This window comes from Apteryx rowi, unplaced genomic scaffold (assembly GCF_003343035.1).
Source record: "Apteryx rowi isolate R43461 unplaced genomic scaffold, aptRow1 scaffold_335, whole genome shotgun sequence".
NCBI lineage: Eukaryota > Metazoa > Chordata > Aves > Apterygiformes > Apterygidae > Apteryx > Apteryx rowi.
Genome location: NW_020449808.1, coordinates 939,080 through 957,387, shown reverse-complemented (window position 1 = coordinate 957,387; position 18,308 = coordinate 939,080). Strand labels below are relative to the sequence as shown.

The 18,308-nt window shown below is 36.2% G+C and overlaps 1 protein-coding gene across 5 annotated transcripts in view; it reads right to left on the bottom strand.

Moving 5' to 3' along the window:
- ERICH1 (glutamate rich 1) overlaps nt 1-18,308 on the bottom strand; it is a 110,775-nt gene that overhangs the window by 52,074 nt on the left and 40,393 nt on the right. For all 5 annotated transcript variants that reach the window (XR_003254583.1, XR_003254582.1, XR_003254584.1 and 2 more), the window contains one exon: nt 16,559-16,693. Coding sequence is in view for 2 of the 5 variants with exons in the window: in XM_026072064.1 (XP_025927849.1) it covers nt 16,559-16,693 (135 nt within the window). In the remaining 3 variants the exon portion in view is untranslated. The remainder of the gene's footprint in view (nt 1-16,558; nt 16,694-18,308) is intronic.

Below are 18,308 nucleotides of genomic sequence, written 5' to 3'. Positions count from 1 at the left end.
CACAGGCAGTTCCATCTGAACATGAGGAAAAACTTCTTCACTGTGAGGGTGACAGAGCACTGGAACAGGTTGCCCAGAGAGGTTGTGGAGTCTCCTTCTCTGGAGATATTCAAAACGCGCCTGGAYGCGATCCTGTGCAACGTGCTCTAGGTGACCCTGCTTGAGCAGGGGGGTTGGACTAGATGATCTCCAGAGGTCCCTTCCAACCTCAACCATTCTGTGATTCTGTGTGATTCTGTGATTCAATGCTTTTGGTGAAGCTCTCCCTCTGTGTATATATATGGTTTTGAGTTAAACACTCGAAGTGTGACATTTGTTTTCAAACGCATACATTTCTGATTATTTGTAGCTGCTGTATATTATTACAATGTCTAGATGTATGTCAGAGGAAATATAACAACCTTTTTCCATGCAAAAAGTAATTTCTGAGATTAGACATACATCTAAATTCCACGCAATCACTGAAATATCTTACAACCTGCTTACAGATAAGCATATATACAATACATATGCATATATATATATATGCAGTATTTCCTTAAGTAGGATGGAAAGGAAATACTGCATAATGTATTTGGTCATCTTCTATTCTTTGATATATTCTTTTCCCTTTCCCAGTACAATTTAACATTTGTCTCCTCTACAGTGTTCAACTAAACCAAATAAAAAGGTACTGAAAACAAAATCAACTCATTCTCTTCTCTAGAAGAAAAAAAGGAAGGATAAGAGGAAGGCATTGCATTCTTTTCAGTAAAAATGCTTCAGTTCAGCTAAGGGTTTTATTAAGATATTCATTCCCGCTTCTGTGGTTACAGAAAAAGAGACAGGCTCCTCCAAAGGGTAAGTCAGATCCTAACTAGACTAAATCACTTATTATCATCACTTGCTATCACATCACTAGATGCCTTGCTCTCTGATGATTATATGAGGAGTTTAGTATGAAATTCTGATGCACTTCAGTGAAGAGGTGGAATGAATCAGGTCCTTGATCAAACCTGGCCTATGGCAACAACTGTATGTTCAGAGTATGAAGCGACACACACCYGCACACCAACCCTGGAGTCTGCAGTGGTTGCTACTTTTCTGTGCTAATCTGTCATAACACTGTCTCAGTGTCCATTTTCCAACCATGTCCCATACACATACCCTTGCTTATATCTTTGGGCTTCCACAACATAATCATTACTACTTCACACAGCTTGTGACACGGTAACAAGTGCATTGATCTGACTGTTCAGTAATGTCATGTTATCTTGGGAAAGGTTCTCAGTAAAGATGCATACTCAGTTCAGCTATCTTGTATTTAATCCCAAAACATAAATGTTTATAAGAACAGCATCCAAAGACTTATAGGCTTATTGTACGAACATCAGCATAGATGAAGAGATGAAGATCTACAGATACAAGGGAATAGCTAATTAAGATTGAAAATGGATAACAAATAAAGGACTAACAAGTTAAAGAGAAACTGGCCCAAATTTGTTAAAGTACAAGAGAACTAAGGTGTCTTTGCAAGTCTTTTTTTGTATTTTTAGTGAAGGTCAGGGAAAGAAATGTCATTTTTTGCAAACCATATCTTACTCTTCGTCAGCAGACTTAAGCATTTTATAAACTGACACATATAATAAAGGTTATTATTTTTTTACTGCTCATTCTTAGAGAGACAATGACAAAAAAAAAAAAAAAAAAAAAAAANAAAAAAAAAAAAAAAGAGGTATTTACTTGTCCAGGCTGAAAAAGGCTGTTTTCATTTGTAAATACTCAACAAATGTTGAAATACTAATGGAGTTGAGTGCATATTAAAAATGCAAACAGAATGGAATGGTCTGTGAAAACACTTAAAACCTAAGCCATCCAGATGAGAAAGTAACTAAGTTGCATCTAAGGCAGCAGCACAAAAGGAATTAAGCTTATCATGTTTTCAGGATATGTCTTTTAAGAAAAAAAAAATTAGATGTTAGGTTCTCATTAAAATGTTGCAAGATTTCATTTTACTTAAGATTTTTGCATCTAGTTACTCTATTGCTCAAGCTACTAATAAAAAGATTTTATGTAATTTTATATCTGGCATCATGACAGCATAATTGCCATTTGCTAGTGAAAAGCATTTATTTTTGTGGCAAGCTGTGCAAGGATGCTGATATCCAGTCCAGTGTTCCACTCAGACCTTGGCCGTGGTTCCAAGATCATACCACCACCAGGTCACCCACCAAGACTATGGTGCTAAACAAATTTGAATTGGCAAAATCTGTTTGCACCAATCAGGACTTTATGTCAGATGGCATTTTTCATCCTGTTCAAGATACCTTAAAATTGGATTTATCATCGTCAAATTAGTTTAATGCAGAATTTTCCTCAATGTTCCTAACATTTATGAATTCAGCTTTTAAATAATTCCTATAATTCCTGTAAAAAAAACCAAAAACAAACAAAAAAAACCTTAAGAAAACTTGAGATCATGTATATTATATTAGATTGGTAGAAGATTGGTATCATTGGCCTAAAGAAGGAAAAATGGTTCTGTAAAAGAGGCTGAATGACTAAAAAAATGTATTTCTCTCCTACTGCCTCAGCAGAAACATGCAGAGAGACAGTTTGTAGGGTGACATATATGCAAGTCCTTGCCAAATATGATCAATCAACACAGAAATAGATAACTTTAAGGAAGTAAGGTAACTCAATCCTTACCATAAGGTACAGGAGCAGGCAGAAAAGGTATGATGAATTCATGTGAAATTTCACCAGTCAATTAGGCCAAGACTAGAGGTTCAAGACTCTGCCTACTACCACCATTCAGCATCCAAGCTGTTTTACACTACATTAATTAAGCCTTCAATTTATAAGCTCGCATCCTCAGCAAAGCATTATAATAACCAATTCTAAAAGGACACTGCAAAGGTATAGCTTAAAATATCTGCATCAAGAAAAGGAGGACAGTTCAGATGCTGGCAGTGGTTCACAGGCCAGTGAAGACCACGCTCCCCAATACAATTGTGCAGAGCTAGGTTCTCAGCTACTGTAAACTGGAATATTCATTCACCTCAGTACACCTGTGCTGATTATACCAGCTGAGAATATGAGAACACTCACAGATTCCATGCAGGGGAGTTTTTGAGGTGGAGCATCATCAGCTGGATACAAATCATCAAATACTGTGAACCAGAGATTCAGCTGTTGAAGTGATTTGCTCATTATCAGGAGAGATTGTGAATTTGTCCTAATGCCTGGTTGTGAGTTTGCATGCTGCCAAAGCAGGCTGGAAATGAACTGCAACTAATGATACATATATGCAGCAAATGAATACACAAMTTTGGTAGCAGTAAGAAAAACTGCAGTAGCTTCAGTCAGCCAGCACATGCTGCTCAAGGCAACTGGGGAATCCTTGGAATGTGCTTAGATTGTCTGCAGTGCATTTTGGCTAGATTACAGCAGTAAATTTGTGTGCTGCATTTATGCCTTCCATTTTGCTATATGGACATAACTTCCATTTTTTCAGCTTTCCACAGATCCCTGGGAAGTGAGAGGGTAGGTGAGATGGATGTGTGGCACGTGCAATACATATACTGTAACACTGAATGACTGTGATTCTACTGGGAAGTAAAGGGCTTCCTTTCTTTCCCTTAGTCTTATATATTTGCACAGAAGACCTTGAGAGCATGCAGATTACCAAAAGGGTATACCCCAGTTATGAACCAATTTCCACTCACAGGGCTAAAACGGAAGGGAGATAGCRTGAAACTAGCAAACAAAAAATATTTATTAAAAGTATTGGGAAAGGATGAAGGATGGAGGCCTATTTTCAAAGCTTCCTTGGCACAGGTTACAATGGTATAGAAGGTTGTTCAGTACCTTAAAGAGACTGATATCTGCAAATTCTGTAGAGGGCTGCAACTAAAGGCAAAGGATATGAGATCAAAAAACTTCCCAAGTGGAGACTGAAAGGAGCCAGTCTACTGAAGGCTATAGCAATCTGTGGCCATAAGCCTACAAATTGCCATAAGTTAAAAAGTTGCTGTAACGAGACAGTGATAAAATGAAATCATTGGTAGGCCCGACTCTGACTTCTAACATGAGACAACAGCACTTCCCCAAGGACTGTATCAGAAATGTTTTCTGTATGTTATACATATTGCTTATATAAAAACACTACAAATAAAAAAGACACAATATACAGCTATTATACTATTGTCTATGTTTGCTATCATACATACATTCATTTTCCTGCTGTCTTAATTTTCCTTATCCATTCAGCCATATTGATTGTAAAGCCTTCATGTTACAACTGAGCTTTCTACTGTTTTTACAGAGTCCAGCATATTTAAATAATAAGGTAATATACAACAATAGAAATTCTGCATTCAAACTGTTTTTTCCCTCCCCTTTTTTTGTGTGAGAATTAAAAATACTGCATTGAAACAAGTAAGGTTAGAGAGAAAAGGCAATATGAGCACTAATGGTGAGAGGATGAGCCAGGGTTACACTCTCGTGCTCAGTATTTACAAGTGTATTAATTACCTGTCAGTGGATATTTGGGTCTTGACATGTTGGACAGCAATATTTTGCCTGAGTTCAATACCAACAGGTTCTTGGGCAATAGTGGAGCAGTGGAGGTTGTAATTTTACATGCAACCCAATATACAATTGACAGCCAAAATGAAAATATCATGTAGATGACCAAATAAGTAGTGACCAGAAACTTCTCCAAGATCTACAAAACAATTGAGAGTCTCCTGCTTTTACAGGTGGTGAACTGAAACTCAGAGTGATGAAGCACTTGAGGAGAGACCCAGAGTTAGAGCCTTAAGTTTACTGACATGCCTTTCCCCTTAGCCTAGTGCCATATTAACTTTACCCTGCTACTCAATGACTCTTTGAGTACAAAAACTTAGGCCTCAATTATGTTTTCATGATAAAATTCAAGAAAAAATTCAGGCAGTGTCATATTTCCAAAGAGTGTTGGGGGTCTGTTCAAGTGAGGCAGCAGTGGTAACAGTGCTGGCTTTTAGTTGGGATCTCAGAAGGCTGCTGGTGTTGGCTGCATGCTCTCCTCTCCTTTTCCTTTCCCATCAGTTGACTCCTGTCACTATGACAACAGGAAGCCTGCAACCCAGCTGCAAGGAGGGAGGAAGGGGGAGCATGCTGCAGCTGAGAGGGGAGAAGTGACTGAGTGGGTGGGGGGCAAGACTAAAAAATGATATGGGAAGTTAAGGGAATGCAGTCAGAAAAGAAAAGAAGTCCTTAGTGTCTCTTCATTCTGCGAGACTGATCTATCAGGAGGGGATGCTTAAACCAAGAGTGTTTGAAATCACTGTAATTTAAGCTAAAACAAAAGGTGGGGGGGAAGTGTCACAGAGATAAAGGCCGTAATTCTCCTCCAGCTTCACATACTGCCACCTGACTAGCTGAACATACTTTAATTATTTCCAAATTTACAGACACATAAATGACAGGAGATTCAGTTTGACTATATCATGGAGGGTAGACTATTGAACAAAGAAAAGATGATGAAGGGCAAGTAAGCATACGACAGAAAGTGAAGGTAATGGCCAAAGAGCGTAAACATGTCTTATTAAAAAAAAAAAAAAAAGCATCAGTGAATATATTATCATCTGTTCTTATTCTGCATAAGTACAGATTTGCCTTCTCAGTTCCAACTGAATGTAATATTTATTTTGTTACAATTTAAAGGCATAAATCAGGATTAAGGGTACACTGTGTTCTGTACTACAGACACACACAGGGATGAGATCTCATTTCAAGGTACGTTTTTGTCATTCAAGTATTTAAGGCTTTTCTCAAAAGTATGCACAAAGTCAACTAATAGTTACAGCTTCTGTAAGTACACCTATTTGTAAAGTTATAGAAATATAACTCAAAGATCTTTACTAAACCATTAACATGCAGCTATGGCTAAACTAATTCATTATGAGCATACCATATTACTATAATCTTTGTTTTTCCTCCACACATTTTCTCTCTAGTGTTTACAGCTTTACCTATCATCACAAACAAATTTGAACTAAAGACCTGTGACAGAATGCTTTGCCATTATACCTCCAAAGACATTTTTCAGATTTTTTTTTGTTTAACAGGGGGTCTAAGAACACCTTAATGTTGCAAACTATCATAGTGAATAGCTGCTCAAGACTGCAGTGACATTAAAAAACTCTGAATCCATACCATGATGCATGAGTTCTGTAACAATCTCGTACAGTTGTGGATACACTGGCATTTAAAGGATGTAAATAGTTACAGACAGTGAAGGTTAGAAATCACTGGTATGTGTGGTATATGTAAACCTAAACTGTAATTCACACTCACAGTTTAGATTGATAGCCCAGTTCTGTGTTTAAAAATCCTTGGTGGGCAGCAGTGAATTTCTCAGTAAATTTCAGACTCACCTTCAGGAGGTTCAGGCTCCTTTGTGAAATTAAGAGAAATGACTACCAGATCCTATCTGGCTGCTCAACAGATCATCGAAATTGCTTATAATACTGCTGCAGGGTACTGGTAGTCTGGGGATGTTTCTAAAAATGACTGCCAAGCTACATTAAATGTTTATAACCTGTATTGCAGGTAGCACACAAAAACGGTTTCCATTAAAAGCAACTACACTAGTCAGCTAGCTTTGCTGCAGCATGGTACACAACCAAGYGTCTGCATACAAGCATATATTTAATCCTTGGAAAACAATAAGATAAAAGTTAAGCATATGATGAGAATTCTGGAAGATGCTTAAATCAGGTGTCACTTTAAAAAGGAAACCTTCTCCCATTCAAACAGAACTAGGAAGAGACCAGTCAATTAAAATTTTTCCAAAGCAACAATAAGGGAACTTGATTTAAGTCTCTTAAAATTACAGTTTAACTCCAGTAATAAGTCAACTGATAACAGTGTAAGACAATATAAGTATTATCGCCATAGGATATAGATTTTTTTTAATAAGCCTAAGACATAAGTGATTAAGTACTTTAAATATGATTAAGTCAGCATTTTTATTTTCAGAATTCAAATAAAATAATTTCAGAAACAAACCTATGGTGATTTTATCTGTTAAGAAGGTGATTGCCTCTATCAAATAGAAGATCTGCAGCATGGATATTCAAGTGGTAAAACATCTGAAGTACATAGTTCTTTGGATATAACTTCCTAGTTATCCAACATCTCTACTTGTTGGTGGCATCTTTCTCCGTAACTAGTTCCAAAATGTCAAGYACACTTAAGCTGAAGAAGAATTTGGCTGTAGAGTAGAAAGTTGCTTAATCTCATAGACATCTAGCCTTCCAAGTTATTGATTAATCCATAAACATCAACAACATTATGGAAAGGCTTATATTAACAGCCTTAGCAGAAGGGTCATTGTCGCTACAGCTTCTGAGGATGACAAATACATGAGAATGACTGAAGCTGTTGACAACTCAGGAACATCTGCCATTCACAAACTGTGAGCCATATATTAATTTCTGCAAGGACAGAGATAAATTATAGGAGGACTCTACCACCTATAGTTTTACAGTGCACAAAAATATTGTTTTAAGGATAAACAGTGAAATACGAACTGACAGAGAATTAAAAGCAGAATATCCAAAATTAACTAGGGAAACTGGAACATCAAACATATTAATAGTAATTAAACAGTATTAGCCTACCTGTTAGAAATGCATAACAGCCAGATCTACCATATAACCACTGCTTCTTCCTTGCTGATTTACTGAAAACCACTTTTAAAAGTAATAATTCTTTTACAAGTAAGTTTAACCTGCAAGTCCATACTATTCTTTCTAGAAGAGGAAAGATCCATGCTAATAAGTTTGGAAAATGGAAGAGAGAAACAAACCTTATAGCAAGACAGTTTTAGAAGTAGCTGAAAGGGGGATAGGAAATCTCTCTTTTTGAACAAACTGTAAAAAAAATTGGATAAATCATACATAAATCTAGTAAATAATCYAATAAATCATATTCACTTATTATTGCTATCATTTGAAGTACAATTCAGTGAATCTGGGTTGCAAAACACTGACTATATCATTAAGTTAAGAGCTGTATTTTAGCATTCTATTTACTTACATTATTTGGGTGCACTTAATGAAGTCCTAAATTAGATGTCATTTTTATTTTATAAGGTCCTTTAGCAGGTTTGTTGCAATCTGGATTGAAGGAATTTTATTCATTTATTTATTTTTTTGCAAATGCAGAATCTTCACCCCCAGATCTCCACAGTTCCCTCAATTTGTTTTCTTAAAAGTTCTGAACATTCAAAATACAAAAAGTTGCCACCAGACTCAGGACARTTAACTAGGAGCAGCTGATAGAATATACTAGCAGACAACCTGACTTGCAATTTTTATTCACAGCTCTTTCTCTAAGAYACCAGCTTCAGAAAAGCAATTAAGTGTGCACTTAAATTCCTTAGATTCAAGAGAATTTGAGTTTGTTTAAAGTTTAGTTTCTTTTCTGAGCAGCCTCTCAGCTATTTACTTTTACAATTTAAATTTACCATTACCTATTTAAAGTACTCATTGTTGACTACTATTAAAAACTTTGAGATTTAGAATTGAAAAGTACAATATATACTGTATATCACAGACATAACTGGGGATATACATGGATGAATGGACTGATCAAGAATCAGAACTGCAGGGAATTTTATTAACACAATCTCTTCCTTTTAACTTTCTTCTACTGTTACTTCTTTTGATTAATTTTAAAACATTTAGAACTTCGATACTGCATTAAGTTCTTCAGTGGTAAATAATTCTGGGAAATTTGTTGAAAATGGTATGTTGGAATGGGGATACTGGCACATATTGAAATCACACAGTATGCCTTCATAGGATGACAAACATAAGATGAGAGCTATTAGTATATAGAGAAAATAAAAATAGATTTAGATACTCTTTCCTTGTAACACTTATTGCCTGTGGATTCATAACACTTTGAGATTTTGAGAATATATTTTGTATTTATACTTCATACACAGTGTTTTTTGGATGGTTTGAAAAACAACCGTCAGCTTAAAATTGTAATCACAGGAGGGCTCTACAGGGACTGGTAGGAACCTTGCAGCTACTCAGCATTTTCAGCAATGATCTGAGATAACATCAAAATTACTATTGATAAAAAAAAAAACAACAATAAGAATAGGGAAGTCATACATAAACACTACTTGGTAACTTAGTCCTTAAAAAACAAAGCCGAAACCACACACATTTTAAACAGGGCGAAATGCGTCTGTTTATCAGGAACCATCTTCCAAGATACTGACTCCTGGAAAGGGCCAAGAGATCAAACATATAAAATAACTTAATACGAGTTCTTGGTGCAATGCTGTGGCAAAAAAGGTTGATGCAATTTTTTGACATATAAACAACACAGTAATGAGTAGAAACACAGAAGCTATTTTCCTTCTGCACATGGCCCTGTTGAAAACAAAATAAGAATACTACACACAGTGATAGAGTTTATATTTTAAAAAGGATGCTGTGAAAAAAGATACAGAAAATAGCTACAAAAAGGACTTAAGGACTGAAGTAAATATCTTAGGGCAACACACAAGAAGAACATGTTTATCTAATAAAAAAAATTGATGGATGACTTGATTATTGTGCTTCTTTGTGGGAAGAAAATACAACTTAATAAAGGCTCTTTACTCAAATGGAGAAAGGCAGAACAAAGCTATTTTCAAATTGTCATTTTTTAATGGAGTGAGGCCAATTAACTATTGGAACAAGCTACCAGGAGTGGACTCCAGAGATGGAGTCTCTGTGACATCTTTCAAACGTGTGGGAGTTTTTTTTGTGTCCCCCCGCCCCCCTGCACACAATTACTCTACTCAGGATGGGCCAATACCTTTGTAAGAGGTAGAGAAGATTAAATTACATAGTCTAACAATCCCTCTGGTTTCAAGCATTATGAATCTATTTGTAGTCTTCAGTTTCACAAGTGCTGTTACCAGTTACCAGTGAAAAAGGTTTGCTGCTGGCCTTTGTTGCTTAAAACAGATTGTTCCCTTGGTGTGCTGAGTACATCAGTTCTGTAACATACCACATTCCCCCAAACCTGCCAAGAATGCAAGTAGTCAATACACAATTCAAACTAGCATCTCCCCAATAAAAACACAGGTTTAAATATTATTAAGTCTTCCTAAAATGACTGCCCTGAACCTTAAGTGAATCAAAACACACCAAAGACAGATATAAGAAGCTGCCTCTTATGCCTTTGCCGATCAATGAGGTTCATTTTTGCCAGCAGAACCAAACTCAGTAATGCAGTATTTTGTGTGAGGTCCGATAAGGACTCCTCCAATGTCACTATCCCTCACTGACAGGGCTAATAATATCGTGGGGTGCATCTTGTTGGAATAACTTAATTTACTTTTATGCAAATGAGAGACAGATCTCTAGGTTCATTCCCTCTGCTTGAACCTCTTACTGCAGCAGTAGCTATTCTACTCAATACTGCTCTTTCTGACAGAGTTAGAAAGAAAAAAAAAAATTCAAAAGCCCAAAGACCAGCTGGGTTAACAACAAAGATGTGTGCACCTCAGAGAGAAGAACTACCCTTCCACATTATCTCAGATTTGCCAGCTGCCTGAGGTAGAAAAAAAGGGTTCCTTCCTTCCATTCCTCTAACTTCACTTGCTCACAGCATGGGAATGGAGCACATAACTGGACTCTTTTCTTCCTAGCCTCTTCTGATGTACTCAATTAGGAAGGACAAAGCACAGTTAGGTCTTACTCCCTTTGTCTGTAAAAAGTGTATATATTTCAGTTTCTGTGAAAGTGGGCAGCTTATTATTAAGCTAGTAACAACAGGATATCATTAGATAGATACTGGATTACAGTTTAAAAACATGAACGAATAGTGACTGACACTAGACAAGAACAAAAAAAAGGTGGTTATCAACTTAAACAAAAATTACCATAAAAAACACTTCTCTTCTTGAATTCTCTTTATCTGTTGCTCCAGGTGTCCTCAGTTTCTACGTATTCCTACATGCATGGTCTTTTTTAAAATTTAATTTAGTTTTATTTTCCATAGTCTTTAGGTCAGGAATTTGCTCTGCCATACATCTAAGAAACAACAAATACCACTTTGGGACTCTACATAAAAATTTGCATTTAATATTAAAACAGTTCATGGAGAAATTATATTCCAGTTCACTGTTTTGTGCATCATACAATTATTTCGTACGTTATATTCTATTATCATGGCTTATATTGGAATATCCGAGAAGAAATGTCACTGGGGAATTGAGATCAAACAGTTTATCTTTTAGAAAGAATAAGGTTACATTTTCAACATTAATATTTTAACGCAAAATATAGTATTTCCTATTGTTTCACCTGTCTTGAAATAAGTGGCAAGAATTTCATAGTTTTACTCCATCTTATGAAATTAAAACACAAAAGAAATCAAAACTGAGCTACTGCTTCATAGTAAGTTAATAAATACATAATTACTAAAACTTTCCACAGTTCTGCTTTTATTCAGAAAAACCTTATTAATATGATGGTATACCTCTCAAAAAATTCATCCTGAAGAAACATTTCTCAATAAATAGGTAATAAAATAAATAAATTGGAACAGAAATCAAAATTAAAGGTATTGACTTCATTACCAGAATTTAATTGATAACTTATCTATAGCTTGAACAATGCACATTTTTAATGCCCTTGTCAAAAGTCTGCTGCTAAAAGAAAGTTAGTAATCCATTAATATGTACAAAAGTTAATACAGAAAAACATCTGAAGAAGAAAATAAGAAATCCTCTGCATTATTTCCTTCCTTTACTATCTAACCCCATATTACTCCATCCTGTCCACAAAATAGTGACCTGACTACACCATCACAGTGACTCAATTCCTACAGAACAGTTGAGTCAAGGTAGTTCTAAAAAACTCGGACACCTAAGTTTGAGATTTATTTTTCTAAGTACATTGGATAAATTCTACTTTCCTTATTTTCTTGAAAGACAGCACAGTCTTAGATTTTTCTTCTCATTTGTCAACCACTTGCTTATCTGATGAAACAAAACCTCAAAGACCAGCTTTATTCCTCCACTCCCCTATGCCCTTCTGAAAAATGTATGAAAAGAGTATTACGCAAAGAAACCAAGATGCTATGCAAAACTAAATCTCAAAGCCCTTAAGTCACTTAAGCATACATAACTGGGTGATTGCATAACAGAGCTAAGGCATATACATGGTCGCAATAAATGTATTTATTTGACATAACAGGGAAAAGTATTTGAATTGCCTAAAAACAACATGCAGAGAGAGATGGAGTAAGACATACTGAAACATTCACACAGACATGCTGTGTTTATCTTTTTCTTCTTTGGAAGCTAGTCTGGACAAGATTCCCTTCATTCTGATGTGATCAATCATAAGGTAACTATAAGTTTAAAGAAGAGGAATAATGGACAGAGCCCAATATATTTTATAGCTGGCAAGAGCTAACTAATTTATAATTATAATTAACTTGACTTTTAAATGACTTAGAAACAGGTCATGTCTAAATTCATATTCTAGAGACCGAAGATAGCAAACGTATATCCACATTTTCAGAAAAATCTTGTGCACTGAGTTGCATGCTCTTCTGTGAGTCAAAGAGGTGGCAATCTCTTTTCTGATGTCCTAGGTAACCCTACACAAGACATTGTGTTGCCCAACTATAAGCATGCCCAAATTCAGACATCTGGCTTCAGAGAATCCTTCAATACCTCCTGGATGCTAGTGAAATGAATTAAGAGGGATATGCAAGAATCCATGACATAGCCCTAATTGCTGCAACCATACTTTTCAAATAAAGCAGTTTCTTGAAATAAACCTGACTGAATGCCTTGTCTGAACGCCCTGTCTGAACTGGTTTGACTCACCTGTTGTCCACATTAAGAGGTGATCACATAGCTAAATCTTGACAGATGGCTGGTCTTCCCTCATTTCTTCTAAAAGCAATAGACAGATTCCTTCAAAGAAGTATTCAGAAAACTCAAGTAGGGCTTTTGCTCTGTACATCAACTCTAGAACCTACCATGGGAGACTAGCCTGCTCTACCTGAAGTGAGCCACAGAGCTGGGCCTAGGTAAATTATTCTGGTGGATGCACAAAAGAGCTAAGACACTTTTGCTTATTTTTTAAAGAAGTTTTCATGAGTGTTTATGAAGAAAAAAATCGTTATTATTTGAAGAGATGCATTTTCAAAGAAAAATCATAAGCTTTGAGAGAAAGACTTGGAATGTCACCCAGAGATATCTATACTCAATGAGGACTCAGGAGCTTGATTCTGGTGACTGTCACACTAGTTTGAGGTTTAGACCCTTGAACTTGTCACCACATGTTAACAAGCTGTTATGCACAATCTGCAGTAAATAGATGCGCACCTGAGCAAAGTAATTCAAAAAAGCATAGCCTCTCAGAGGTTTAACCTTACCTGAGATACATAAACACACATTGAAGGCATGCACCTGACATTTATCATTGTCACATTTTCATTGATCCATTCGGGTGTTGGAGGGTTTTTGTTTATTTTTGACAGCTATACAAATTCTGACCTTAGAATCAGATCCATATTTGCTCATCTAAATTGCTCATCTAGACAAAAGGTCTGTATGGATGTATATCTGATTAGTTTCTTGGTTTACTTAAATTATTTTCTGATAAATACTTCTAGAGAAAACTTGTTTCCTGAACTGAGGAATCAAACAGGAAACCATTAATACCACACTATCTTCAAAAAGGCAACTTTGCTTAGGTGGTAAGACCTCCTCCCACTACAAACATACCAAAGAAATTACCCAGTATACATTTATCTGCTTTATTAAAGGCATTGCATCACATTTTTATGCATTTCTCACTGTTACATTATGCAACTAAATCTAGGCCCACAAACTAAATAATCCATGGTGTGACAGTTTAAATTATTCCTATTTTATTTATATCAGTGTTGCCTGAAATTACAGCCTTAGCCCTGCAGTAAGTTTTAGGTATATGTTTAATTTAAATACAATAAAAGCCATAAATATGTGTAAAATTAATTACTTCCCTCAAACTTGCAGGATTAGCACAAATTTCTATTTCTACAATTCATGCTTAGATAGGACAAATAACAAGGGACTTAAACGGCAGCAAGAAAGATCTAAGATATATAAAAGACAGTAAAACACTAGAACAAATTGAGAAGAAAGGTATAAAGCCTCCCTACATGGAGGTCTTAAAGAACAAACTACACTGCTATCTGGCAAAAATTCCACTGATAGTAGAGTTTACCTTGGAAAGGGAAAGTATATTCAAAATGTCTAAAATTCAGTTTCAGGTTTATTTTTCTTGATTTCATGAAAACCTGAAAAGTCAGTCCAAAAATAAAACATTCTCCCAAAATTCAGATTTATTTGTCAACAGTTGAAAAGGGGGCTGAAGTCCCAAACCTACTCTTCCTGAACCTATTCCCATAAGAAAGGGATCAACTATAAGAGATTACCATCCTWCTGTCAATGCTGTCACTAAGCAAAACCAGAACGCTACTTACTGCTATCACGGTTGAACAGGTTTGTTTTGAAGTACTAGAAGAAAAAATATCTAAAAAATGAGTAAGTAAAGCCATTATTCAATAATCTATTAATTGTAAAACTGAACAAATATTTACCACTCTAAAAAGAAACAATATCATGCTATCCTAAATGCTATTTTACTTTACTGTTATGCAATACACCAATATTTAATATGCACATCTTGATTCATTTGTAGATTTTAAATAGAAGCTGAGCAACTTTGCCATAGAAGTTCTGGACTGATACCTATATAAGGATATCACTCAGGTCTGGTAATGCTGAGAGGGCTGTGTCTTAATGTTTTATTTCACTTAAGTCCCCTTATAAAAAGGAATGTTATAAGGCTAATTACAAGTATTATGACAGTTAATTTAGCCATGTTTGTAAAATACAGAAGAAGGGGTATGTCCCTCTAATATTTGAAAGGAGACCACAAAGAATAAACAGAGATCATACATGGTGGAGGAAGGGAAAGGGTGCTTCAATAGTTGAATAAAGAGCTTGAATCTGGCAYGCTGTAGAACAGAAACCCAATGAACTGTCCCAGGAAGCTGTGTAATTAAACTTGAGGATAATATAAGAAGAGACTCAGGATTCTGAATGTGGATCCTATCCAACACAAAGGGAAAAAGCACAGCATGAAAGTTGCACATTGGAACACCTTCCTACCTATAGTCCCAGTAGTATCAATATTTACTTTTATGTTGCTCTGATAAAATAATTTCTTCCCCAGTCAAAAAAATACTTTTAAATCATTTTATACTGAGAAAGATCATTCCTGATATGCCACCTCCAGGTATGCTGTACTTAGTCCCTTAGATTACTTTGATGGTTTTCCTAGAATTCAGATTCAAATATTTATCAGGGTCCCTTCAAGACAATGTTTTCCCCACACGAAGGTGAGATGCCTGGTTGAAAATTAGAACCACAGTGCTGACCACAGGCTTTGTTATGAATGGAGCTCAGACTGCAAAGCAGGCCCAATTTCCAAGCTAAAATTTTACCCCWGTGGATACTGTTTTCAAAGGAAAGGCGGACTTGCCTTTCTTTATCTGTAGGTTCAATCTCAGATTTTCCTTAAATTTACGCAGTCACCAGGACAAAATAGATATAGTAGCTAAGTAAATACTGCTTATCAAGTGTATTCCTTCAGGAAGTTCTTCTAGATTTTCTCTTTGCTGTAGACTGTCCTTAGCAGCTGTTAATAATGCAGTAGCAAATGACAGTGAAACACAATTTTGGAGAAACCTGCATATCCACAGAAACATAGCAATTGGAAAAAAGACAGTAAAAACCAGACACATCTAAATGAATTTGACTTGTCTAAGCTTAGCACTTCTCTCTAAAGCAGACAATCAATTTAATTCTGGTAATGTCATTCAGAAAACTATGCTTTTAACTGGAGTCAACTTACAGCCCATTTTACAGATCTTCTGCTGCTTCTCTTGCATCCTTTGACAACACTAAATACTGTTTCTGAAGTTCTCTTGTCACAGTTTCTCATCAGAAAGCCTCTCCAAACTTATAGATTGGTATCTCCCCTTACCACCTCCAATGAGGTAAACTTCTGGTCTAACTGAGATACGTAAATTTGACAAGTGAGTTTAAGTCATTGCCTAACTCCTCAGAACACAGTGAGTAAGACTTACCAAAACAGCTTTATCTAACAATACTCATAAAAAATAGTATATCTGTAAGCAGGCATGATATGAATAGACATGTGGCATCTGAGTGGGAGGAGCTGCAGTCAGACTTTGTCCTCAGCTACACTTAATGTAACTTCAATAACATCAATAGCACTGCATGGCTAGAACCAAATGCCAAACCTAGTCTTCAAATTCTAAAATAGAAAATTAACCCACATAGATGTATACTTTCATTTTGCTTATGTTGCAAAACAGTGACATCCACTGGCAGCAACAGTTTAAATACTTAATTGTTGCAATTTGGATTTACTTGATATGAGTTGCTAGAAAGTTTCTCTGGGAAAAAGTCATCATAACTTACCTGTTGAGTCAGCACTACTCTCTGAGTTTTCAGAAACTGAGACACTATCAGTATCTGGAGCAACCGCAACATAACCCTCAGGAGGAAGATTCACTGTGTACATTCTCCTTGAAGGCAGAATTGTACTGTCACTACCTACAAAATAGAAAAGCAAAGTGTCTGACCATTGATCTCAGTATAGATTTTCTCAAACATTTTCCCAAATACAGCAATAACAACAAGAGGTCTCAAAAATCCTTTACAGAGGATGGAGAGGGACAGGGAGATGTGGGGCATTAAAATTTTCCTATGACCAAAAAAATTGCACTGAATTCTGTAGCAGTTACAAAAACAAAAAACAAAACAAAACAAAACAACCCCCCCCCCACCACCACACTCCAAAGGTTTGTTCTTTCCATCAGAAGCATGTTTTTTCTTATATCAGACAATTCTTCCTCCACGACTTTAGAAGAAGCTTCCATTAACAGTGATACTTGAAAAGACACTACACACTTCTCCCCATTCAGCTTGGGAAGACTATTTCTGTAAGAACTGTTTCATAAAAGATGGATGGAGAGATACAAGCCAATTACAGAGTAGAAATAGTAGAGGTAAGTGACAGAACTGTGGTTCATCCATTTGGATATTTTTGTAGATGTAGTTCAGCTGTTGTTCCGAAGAGCACAAAGACAAAGAGAGTTTGAAAACTACACCTGACTAAGCCTCAGTAATACCTGTCCACCAAGAGGGCTCATCTCATTTCTTCTCTGCTTCAGAAGTTCTTTCTGAACATAAGGAAAAATGCCTTTACTGTGAGAATAGCAGAGCACTGGAACAGGTTGCCCAGAGAGGTTGTGGAGTCTCCATCCTTGGAGCTACTCAAAAGCCATCTGGACATGGTCCTGGGCAACATGCTCTAGGTGACCCTGCTTGAGTTGGGGGGGGGGGGACTACATGATCTCCAGAGAGATCCTTTCCAACCTCAACCACTGTGTAATCACGTGTTACTCTTTCTGGAGGAAGAGTGTCTGATACTAGTTTTTCCAACCATTTTATTGTGTAGGAAACTTCACTGCAATGATGGCAGTAGAATATTTTTGAAAAATTTCCCTCCCCTTTAAAAAAGGGATTTTAAAATATATGCAAGATTAGCAGTATAAACTTGTCATTTGTTCACTAGACCAAAAGGAACTTTGTAGGAATGACAGAGATGCATCTCTGTTCCAGTTATATGAAGCTAGTCCAAATAGCAGGCTGTATTTTTTGCTCAATTCCCATTAAAAAAAATGACGCCATTAGAGATTAACCACAGGGAGACAAAAGCCTTTCCAGAAGGCTAGGATGTTCATGGTGTCTCCAGATGCTGCACTAATTTTAGATGGTTCAGTGTGTTCTTTTTACACTCAGCCAGCTCCATAAGCCAGCGCAGATATAACACTATGAGTTTTCCTCTTTGGGGGCAATTTGCCCCTTTAAAATAGACAGACAAAACTGCTATATAATGTACAATATAAATGTCTTTGGCAGGTGCACACAATTAGCCTCTTTTCTCCACACACTTGCCAGAGGATCAGAGATGATCGAAGTCCATTGCAGAGCTGCAGCAAGTGTTCAGACTAATACCTAAATATTTAAAATGCATTTGAATCTAACAAAAACAAAAAAAATCCTGTTAGGAATGTATGTTTTTATAATCAAATAGCTTTGGTTTACCTAAATCAGACAGACATCTTTTTACTGAGACATCACACTTACCTAGACATGTAGCTAT